General features: G+C 34.4%; 1 protein-coding gene across 6 annotated transcripts in view; it reads right to left on the bottom strand.

Annotated features, from left to right (window-relative positions):
* The window catches only part of PSD3 (pleckstrin and Sec7 domain containing 3), a 736339-nt gene that overhangs the window by 339670 nt on the left and 385649 nt on the right, over window positions 1–11020 (bottom strand). For all 6 annotated transcript variants that reach the window (XM_059384334.1, XM_059384336.1, XM_059384338.1 and 3 more), the window contains 4 exons: window positions 10599–10793; window positions 10417–10497; window positions 8539–8651; window positions 5746–5804 (listed from right to left, as the gene is read on the bottom strand). In XM_059384334.1, the coding sequence (XP_059240317.1) occupies window positions 5746–5804; window positions 8539–8651; window positions 10417–10497; window positions 10599–10793 (448 nt within the window). The remainder of the gene's footprint in view (window positions 1–5745; window positions 5805–8538; window positions 8652–10416; window positions 10498–10598; window positions 10794–11020) is intronic.

Here is an 11020-nt window from a genome sequence, read left to right as displayed (position 1 = left end):
CGCATGGAGCACTGGGTGTGGTGCAAAAATAATGAATACTGTTATGCTGAAAATAAATAAAAAATAAATTAAAAAAAAAAAAAAGAAATGGGGGAAAGGAGGCTTTCATTTTGAGAAGTCACAGAAGCAGAGAAAATGCACCAGTGCATGATTAACTGTGAAATGCTGAAGAAAGCATTCCTATTAAAATCCACACATCAGGGGTGCCTGGGTGGCTCAGTGGGTTGAGCCGCTGCCTTCGGCTCAGGTCATGATCTCAGGGTCCTGGGATGGAGTCCCACATCGGGCTCTCTGCTCAGCAGGGGGCCTGCTTCCCTTCCTCTCTCTCTCTGTGATCTCTTCCCTTCCTCTCTCCTACTGTGATCTCTCTCTGTCAAATAAATAAATAAAATCTTAAAAAAAAAATCCACACATCATTGTCAATGTGACAGTATCTTAAAGGTCATTTTAAAATTGAAAAATCTGAGGGGCACCTGAATGGCTCAGTCAGCTAAGCATCTGCTTTCAGCTCAGGTCATGAACTTGGGGTCCTGGGATTGAGCTGAGTCAGGCTCTCTGCTCAGAAGGAGACTGCTTCTCCCTCTCCCTAGGCCCCTCCCTGCCAACTTGTGCTCTCTCTTGCTCTCTCTCTAATAAATAAAATCTTTAAAAAAAATAGAACAATCTATAAGACATTTTTCGATAAAAACACTTCCACAGCTGATGGTAAAGGTTCTCAAGCAATCCCCAAAATGCTCCTTATGGTAAGAGAAACAGTAACAGGAAAACTGAATCCAATGCCCCACCAGAAATCCTTGGCAATGCTGATCCAGACCTGATCCTTCCATGAACTATCATTATCACTGAGAAGCTCCAGGGATGAGAGCCTGGAAGTCACTGTAGCTGGGAAGCTCCCAAAGAGATGAAGGGAAAGACTTGGAACCAAGGACATGGAAAAGAGGCCTCCAAGGGGAAGAAGGCTTGTTGACTAAAAGGAAATTAAGAACAAGGCTAGAATCTACAGTAGGGTAAAGCTCAGATAGGAAAATAAATGAATGCCAAAGACGGCTTTCCTGGCAGAAGGCATCTAGGCTGTGGGGCGACAGAGACAGGAAGAGGAGCCCAGAGAGAAGACAGCTAGACAGGAGGGAGAGCAGCAGGCAAAAAGCACTTCAGGCAGCTGGCCAATTACTATAATGATTATCACAGAAACAGAAATTTCCTAAGGATGTTAAAGGCCTATGGTGCTTTTGAGGGTAGAAAGGTAAAACAGCACACTGTGAAAAGTAAAAGCATTAAACAATTCTTATAATAGTCATTTTCCACTTCTGATAATAAATAAAATATTTTGCCCGCCAATTTAAAATTCTATGATCCTACAGAGCCAATCTAGGAATTAAAAAAAAAAAATTACCAATGCAGTTTACACACTGAAAAATAATGAACTGCTAACATCATTCTATTACATAACCTATACTTGACTCCTTTCTGCCCTTCTACCAGTATGGTATACTAACTGTCGTTTTATCCTTATTCAACCTATAATCTAACACCAACAAAAACAAAAAGAAAAACAAAAACAAACAAAAAAAAGTAGGGTCCTGCCTCATAATTAAATTCAGACCACTGAGGATGATATTCAACATACCCAGAGTATCCCAAAGTTATCTACAGGATGACTAGACTGAGCCACCACTCCAGAAGAACCACACCCCCAATTCCTTTACACCTGTTGCAGAGTGGGCTAGCTCCTGCCATTAATGAAAAACACAGAGATGCCTTCGGTAAAACTCCTATTAAAAATCCCAAGCCACAGTGTCAAAGGATAGATTCTGCCACAATACCTTGATTACAAATAAATGTCCTTGCTACTGCCTCTAACCAAGGCCTGACCCTGGGCAGCCATTGTCTTACAGATCTCTTTTGACTTTTAGCTGTGAAAATGACCAACTGATTCTATTTATCCATCCCACTCTTCATTACAATCAGTCTACATCTAAAACTTCTTCCCACTTCAGGGTCCAACAATGGTGCAAAGTTTCTGCCTATTGTCCTGCCCCTGACACCTGTCTTCAGCTCCAGTGATAATCCTGGTAGATAGCTGAATCTCTGTTATGATCCAAGGACCTGAGAGCGAGTTACAGTCAACAAAGCACAAGTGAAGAGCAGTCCAGAAAAGAAATAGTATAGAATTTATTCTAACTTTATAAAATCCTTTATTCATACTTTTTCCAATAAAACACAAGGCTTTAAAGAAAAAGATTTTCATATTTTCAATTTTTTCCTTGTTGATAGCTCAAATAACATAAATACAACTTAGTTCCCATATTGTAAGAGAAAAATAAACTCTAGAGTTTGTTTTAATAGAAAGTTATCTGTATATGCAAAAGTTTAATTTACATACATATTTCATCGATGAAGAGTCATTTTAAAAATAAGAGATTACTCAGCACATTAGCTATGTGACCACAATTATAAAATATTTTTTCTAAGAGAATAAACTACACGCAAATAAAAGCAAGTCAATACTGTTGCTAAAATAATAATGCATCATTTGTATTTTTTAAAAAATAGGTACAAAAGGGAATCAGCATTTTTAGCTCCACTGAAATTATGACATTTGAATGAACTTCTCCCCAAAATATTGCATATACTTCGGATTATTTTTTTTCCATGTGAAATTCAATTATCCAAGGTATAATTAAAATATCTCCCCAGTACTTTTCCACTACAGCACCTCAATTACCTGCTATATTCTAAGTTAAAAGGACTAATGGAAGTCAGCCTAGCCAACACTATCAGAAATGATTTTTGACTTCCACGAATGTCTCATTCATTTCCAATCCTTACCCAGATGGCACAGAATTTGGATAGAGCAGACATACTATAAGTGTTTGTTGAATGTTAGAATAAATTATAAAAAGAAAGACAGAAAGGCATTCCAACATATAACACTATATTAGATTTATTACATTAGTATACATTCAGTGATTTTATTAGTAAGAAAAGTTAGCAGAATGAACAAAGGCCCATACCAGTGCATTTCCAATGTATCATTCCTCAGAGTAAATAAAATCCACAAGGAGGATTCATCACAAAGAAAAGCCAAAAGAAGCTAATTCCCAAGTTATGCCTCCCCCACTGAGAGCATGAGGACAAGCTTACTGCAGTACTTCTTAGAAAGATCATGCTGGTGTATTGCTATCAGGGCACAATGGTAAAGAAGAAAAGGAAAATGGCTTACTAGTTCACTTCCCAAGAAGACTATTCTAGCATTGGACTAAGTAATGAGAGGTGATGGCCTAGGCAGTACAGCCTAGGGAGGAGGTGAAAAGGGGCAGATATTAGAAATAATTCACTTTATATTTTGAATGATTCCCCTTCAAAGGGGTCATGCTAGTAAGTCAAAGAGAAACTGTAACAATACATCAGGCAATCATGATGCAACAGAAACTACATCCAGAATTATGGATAAAAACTTACCACCTAGAAGGAAAATTTATTTTTAAAATGAATCCAGAGTTGGAAGATAAGAAAACACATTTTCGTATGGTTAGTTCTTATGAAACAACTATATATTCAACAGACTTTCAACAGCATGCATTGTAAATAAGGATTTAAAAAACCTCTAATATACAAAACCTACCCACAGACAATCCTAAGTATATAGCACACATTTTCAAGAACAAAGCTAAGAATAATCAATAAATTATTAATAAATTATTAATAAAAATTAATAATAAAATTAATAATTAATAAAAATATGCTGATAATATTGTACTTATTCTCCCTCTTACATGTAGTTCTGTCACTATAGCCAGTTGTTAATTATGTACAATTGGCACAACTCAGGATAATATTAAACTGTTTATTCGTATACTGCCTCTTACCTATAAACTCTTACATTCTAGTTGCAAAAAGAAACGTTACTCTTCATTTAGTCTCTTTTCAATTATATAAAAGTGGTCTGAAAACAGAGCAAGTGCAAATCCGAGATCTGTGGTTCTGAACTTATGGACTATAAACACTGCTGTGCTCATGGTTAGTCTGGATATCAAACAAGCTGAGTTATCTGAATATGTAAAAAACCTCACACCTTTATTTACTGCCATATTTAAAATTATTGTGATTAATAAGATAAACACTTATTTGAAAGTATTAAGGCAATATTAGCTTTCTAAAAAGTAATTCAGCTTTTAATAGAAATTAATCCCCCATCTAGCAACTTCTACAGAAGTTCTATGAGATCCTTAACTTTTAAATAAGAATTGAACGTGTTACTGGATTTTTTTTGTCATCATAAATTTTCTCAGTCAACAGACACAAAATGCACACCCATCATATGTGAATGAGACCTTAAAATATCTCACGTGACAAAGCTACCTTATATTGGGCTCACTAACTTGGATCAAAGTTATATGTGGACAAGTATTCAAAAATTCTCTCTTAAGTGGGAGGAAAAGAGGAGGACAAAATTGTAACTGTCATCATCATAAGACAGGCAGAGAAAAAAGCAAGGAAAACTTGCTTTGCTGGTAACAGAAAAACAGGGGTCAGGACGGTACAATGAGTTGTCATCCCCGTAACAAACCAGTGAGTTTAGATTCTGATCCTCATATCAAGGCTCATGCTGCGGGAATCCTAGCACCTTTATATCCCCAGGATGTATTATGGTGCTATGGCCCCAAAATGTCCCTGAGCATATCTACTAATTTTATTCTGTATCATCGCTGGACACGTTACATATGTCTACAAGTCACTTTGCTATTCTAAATACAACTCATGGAAATTGAAAAAGGAACTTCCTAGTTTCCTAGTTGAGTTGGGAGGTATGTGAAGACAGTGTTAGCTATCACTGTATCTCCTCTTCATTTTTCTGACAGAACATTTCTTTTTCCCTTCAGTCCACTTTAATCGTCCCAAACTGTACCATTTTGCCTTTCTTAAGGAAATGATGTGTCCTTTTGGAAGATGAAAATGAATTTGTACAGATACCTAAGCTTTATTCTTTCAGTGTGATTTTTTAAAATTTTAAGATAAATCATATAGCAAATCAAGGGATGACCTAGATTCTTTAATTATAAGAAACTTGGTTTTCTCTTCAGAATAAATGGACCTGGGACTATGAAATAATTTTTGTGCTAAGTGAGTACATACTGGCCTATATTAAACTAAAAGATTTTCATTTTCTCTAAGATAAACAGTTTAAGTAAATGCTAAAATTTCACACCTATGGAAGGTAAAATTTTATATATAATTATAAAACATCTCACCCTGGTTAAGTTTTCTCTAGATTTTTCAACAGTAGATGAGATGGTAATTAGAATATTTTAATATTTCAACTAGTAAAGAAGACCATGTCAGCTGAGAAGCAAAGAAAAGGCTGTGTTCTTAAAACTGGCTACTAGATTTAGTAAAAACATGGTCATCATCTTCAGCTCTAACTTATTTCCTCTTTCCATCATATTATCAACCCAAATAGCTAACCCAAAAACAAATGCTCTGTCTCTGCCATCTACTGGAGAAAAGATACAGAACACACTCACTACAGGTAAGTCAACTGCAGACATGCAGAACGTATCGTATTCATGTTAGCATGTAAAGTAAGTTTTTTTTTTTTTCCCCAAGGGTTTACATTTACCTACCTGCCACGTAGAGAATGAGAGAAGGGAAGGGGAGAGAATAAGTGTGTATGAACACAAAAGCAAAGATAAGCTCAAAATATTTTAATTTCTCTAAGTAACGGCTTCACACACCTACACTTACATGGCCGTGGAGATCCGTGTTAAGAAGCATCATTGCACAGGTAAGACAATGGACTCCATCTAAGGGAAGTGACAGGAAAGAAAGCATTAATTCACCATTTCCCGTTGAACTACTTATAATCATCAAAGTGGCATACGTTAAGAACCTCTGAAAACACAATAATGTGGCTAAGCGCAATCATGTTTGTTTGGGGAAACAAACAAACAAAAATTATTAAAAGGGCCTCAGTGCAGACAATAGGGCTCTGCTGGTGATAAAGTATATTATTCTTAACTCTCTGGAGTGTAGTTTGAGAGTACATATCTTAAGCTTTGAACAGTATCTTTTGACACAGCAAATCCCTTTATAAGACTTTACACTAAGGAAATAGGATCTAGACAAGATACAAGGGTATCCAAAGAAATATCACTTATAATGGGGAACAAGAAAATAAAACCCTCCAAAACCACAATCCTGTTATGTTTAAGACATTAAAAATGTTGTCGAAGTATGCTGAGTGTTGAAACAAAAAGATATTTCACAATAAACTATTATATGAAAAGCACATTGTTATATGAAAAGCACATATTCTATGAAAAGCACAAAATGCAGTATGATCCCATTTAAATATAAATACATCTAGAATAATATATAGCATTATATTAAAACATTACTGTCTCTGGGTAATGAGATAATTTTTATCTTTTTATTTATATTTTCCTAATCTTATGTAATAAAAGATGCAGAAATGAAAATAAATTATTTGCTACCGTTCCTTCTTTTTTTTTTTTAACTTTCTGGGAGGAATGCAAATTAAGAAGAAGCAAAAGTTACAGGAAACCAAGATTTGGGTCTCTCAGTGTACTGTCCGGGTATTAGTTCTCTGGCTAAAAATATATATGGGCAGCAATAGTTATCCTCTTTCTTGACAATTCACTAAAGGCCACTGGTCCAGGATACTATGGATCAGCCAAAAGTAAAATACTGCAATATCTTGTAAAGATTAAAAAATTAAATATTCAGGGGAAAGATGCTGCTCCAAACAGATGGACCATGTCCCATTTAGGTGGAAACATCACTTTATTCCTTGATAAAGGAAAAGAGAAAGCACTAAAAATTAGAAGCTTCTCATTTCCAAACCTTAGAATTACTTCTCCTCATTCTTTTCCTGCAATTCTCAACAGAATTTTTTCTGCAGATGCAGAAAAATCTTATTGTGTATGCCAAATGTGCGAAAGGCAGGCCTTCCTAATTACTGAATTCATGAATTAGAGACAGCTTATTTCTCAGAAGTATGCCTTTGAGTAGAGTAGGTGATTTCTATTATTAATATCTCAAAGGAGATGCTACTGAATACCCAAAAGTGCATTTATTCCAGTTCCAGATTATTATTATTAAATTTTAAGTACATTTAAAATAAATTCCTTGAAAGCATTTGTAAAACTCTCAGCACCCAACTCTCCAATACCCTTATCAACAGCCAGATGAGTGTACATATCCAAATTCCTTATTTCACTCAGGAATGTCAATATTTTATTAGATTTAGAGGAGGCTTTTAATAAAAACAATTCCCTTCTATCCCTTTCATTCGCTACACAATACTGATTAGTGATAGAAACAGTGAGTAAATAGTCTAAGTATAATCAAAGAAAGGACAGAAGAAAATTAAATTCCCATTTTATGGAGATGAATGTGACTCTAATGATGAGATTGTTAGTTAATTTAGCTAAGGCCTGCAGGGCAGAGGCTGGGAATTAATCACTTTAGTGAACATCTACACTTATCCCAGTTAACTGGCAAGACTGAAGCTAGAGAAAATGGTTATTTCTGGTGCTTCTAATCCTAGTGATCTATTCCAGAATTCATGTTTATGAAAAATTCTCCAATCGCAAATGAATGCGCCTGACTTCAAACCTTGAAAATTTTACTTTATTGCAGGAATTGACATGGAAGAAAAACCTCTTGATAGGGTGCATCAACAATGAAATAGTTCGAAGTTGCTTTTGAAAAATAGTACAATAAACATAAACTCATAGTTCATTAAAATCACAAGTCAAAGTCAGTGGTGAGTGTTGCTACAACGAATTATCAAACCAAAGCACGGGAGACACACTACAAACACCAGTGAGATTTGTAAACGTTTCCAAAACTAAGTATACATGCTCTTCAAGAACTTTAGATTAATCAGAGGGATAGAAAGAAGAAATAAAACCTGCATTTCATTTATTACAATGTGCTTTGCATGTAAAATTTAAGAGTGATTTAAAGCATCTTATCATACTATAGAACTGGAAAACAAAGTAAAAATAATGAAAAGAAAAAAATGTCATGCAGCCATTAAATATGACAAGAGAAAATGCTCACAACTGAAAGGGAAAGAAGAGAAAACACAACTCTGTAATGATTCAAATTTGAAATTAAATATTATACAAATAGAGAAGGAAATAAATCAAACAGTTGTTAAAAGTTATCTCCAGATAATTAGAGAGCCCTAGATGATTTTCATTTTCTTCTGTATAATCTTCCATATTTTCCACAATAAAATTTAACTTTTTTTTAAGATTTTATTTATTTATTTGACAGAGATAAATCACAAGTAGGCAGAGAGGCAGGCAGAGAGAGAGAGAGGAGGAAGCAGGCTCCCCACTGAGCAGAGAGCCCGATGAGGGACTCGATCCCAGGACCCTGAGATCATGACCCAAGCCGAAGGCAGCGGCTTAACCTACTGAGCCACCCAGACGCCCCAATAAAATTTAACTTTTATGAGAAAAATAACCCTTGTTTCTTGAAATACAAACATTTCCATCACATTACCTTGTGAAGCAATGGTATTTGGGTTACAATAAAAGTATCTATTGGAGAAGTGTATTAAAACTCTCTCTCGTTCTTGAGTTTCTCCCACAAGAGAAAATGCTTTAAAGAAATACCTAAAGAAAGAATTAAGAGAAAAAAAGTGAAACTAGAAAACATTACCATACTCTTTATGTTTGATAAAGTTAATTCATATATAATATAAAATTAATTATACAAAAATATTCTAGTTATTAAAAAAAACTTGCTAGAGATAGCCATTCAATATAAATTTAATTCTATAAAATGTTAATATGAAAGATGACAGAATAGTAACAGTAACATGGTAGCTAATACATTAAAATAAAGTCCTGGGAAGGTAGTAACTTCGCCGTATGACTGAAATGACAAGTACCCATTTAAAAGATCAGTCAGATAAAAACCAAAGAACACTTAAATATCAAACCCATAACCATGGAGGCTATGTTTTAAAACTGTAACAGTTTGTCATTTTGTTTATATGATTGTACTTGCCACTGACACATTGTCATATAAAACAATGAATGACTAAACTCTACCTCTGAAACTAATAATCATTATACATTAATTAACTGAATATAAATAAAATAAAATTTAAAAAAAAGAAAAAAATTACAATTATATTATCTTGTGTACAAGTTTTGTTAATTTTATTTTGCCTATTATCACATTATATTAACTTTTTATATGAGAGGAAAATTGGGAGCTAAAACCCAACTAATTAATGTATAAAAATTCTTTGAAAAACAAAAATATGCCCAGAACCACACACCAATCTAAATCAGAGTCACTAAGAATACCGTCTATTAATGATGAATTCCAATGACCCTCACTTGACAAAGTGGATGTGCTTCCCTAAACATGAGTTAGGAAGGAAAAAAAAATCCTTTAAAATGTTCTAAGAAATCTCACAATTAGAAGAAACATACAACATTATTATTTCTATGATGAAAGTGTTGCTTTCTTAGCGTGTTAACTTATAACAATCAAAGTGGAATTTTTCTGTTTTTTAATTTTTCTGTCTTTTATAAACCGTATCAGAGAATAATGCATAAACATCAATCTTTTCTCTACCCTTGTTTTCCGTGGAAAAACCTATGTATGCCCTCAATTCACACAAAGTACCACTGAATAAGTCATTATTGTGTATTCTAACCTAAATATCCTCACGCTACCTCCCAAAACACAGTTTCCTCATTTATAAAACTAGAGGGTTATACAGATGATCTCAAAATTCCTCCAGGCTCTGACATGTTATAAGATTAATAAGAGGTAAACACTGACTGGGTTTTACCTTCATGACTTTTAGAAATTTACAGTACACTATGGTGTGAAAAGTGAGGATCAGTGTGTTTAAACCTTCATTTGAGCAGATCAGCAAAAAGTGCTACTATCTGAAACAGTTTACAGATACCTTCTGCCAATTATATGTTGATGTTCATTTTTATTCCATTCATGAATTAATTCCAAGCATCATCTTAAAGGCTATTTGGCTATTATAAATAAATGTTTCGGCAGGAGGGAAGCCTGTAATTCTACAGTCTGTAAATCTGTGCCTTTTTAAAAAATTGATCATCCAAAAACCAGATTTCCACAGATTCCACTTGTCAAGACCTACTTTTGAGATTCCACTTCTCAAGACTTACTATTTTTTACTATGTCATCTACTAGATGGAAAATATGATTTCATAAAAAAATTATTTTCTTTCTATTATGTCTAATAAACTATTGTATAATCTGAACTAAGATCACAAAGTCACTGTGGGCTAAAAGAATTAAAACTTGGATTTTAGTTTCAGCATTACTTCCTCTTCTCAGAATTATTTGGAAGCAAAAAAGAACAGAAGTGGTATTTAATCATACCTGAGAGACTGATCCAGTGTCATCCCTGTAAAATCAAAAAACTTCAGATATTCTTCTGCCACTAGTTTGCTAAATTCATTGCTATAAGAAAACAGGATAGACTTTGTTATTAAAATCCAAGCTATTTAAAAAGACACACACACAAGGACACACTCAGACACCAGCCTTGGTACACAACGTACTTCTTGCCTAGGTGCTTTGCGACATCCGATCTTTTGAATCTGTCTAGTTGATAAAGGCGTTTGGCCAACCTTTTGGCTGCTTCTATGTTGCTGCTGGTACCATTACTGAGACTTTCTGAGGTCTCCTTTTCCAGAATTTCAGTGCTCCCCATATCAGAATGAGCCTCTAGCAGTGTTGTTTTTACCCCAGCATTGCTGTGAGAATTGATAAAGAAGAAAAAAAGAAAAGGTTTTTTTTTATGTGACAAAAAGGAAAAATAGCTGATGAAATTACCAGGCTATTGTAAAAACTAAATGAAAAAACTTTTAAATGAGAGAGTTTTATCCTTAATTAGTCCTAAAAGTATTTCCAGCTACCATATTTCAATGTACTGAAGAAGTGATTCCTTAAACCCTTGAGGTACAGTTCTCAAAACTTTTAG

The sequence above is a fragment of the Mustela nigripes genome, chromosome 18 (assembly GCF_022355385.1).
Source record: "Mustela nigripes isolate SB6536 chromosome 18, MUSNIG.SB6536, whole genome shotgun sequence".
NCBI lineage: Eukaryota > Metazoa > Chordata > Mammalia > Carnivora > Mustelidae > Mustela > Mustela nigripes.
The sequence above is the reverse complement of the archived record's forward strand: the minus strand, read 5'-3'. Positions and strand labels throughout refer to the sequence as shown.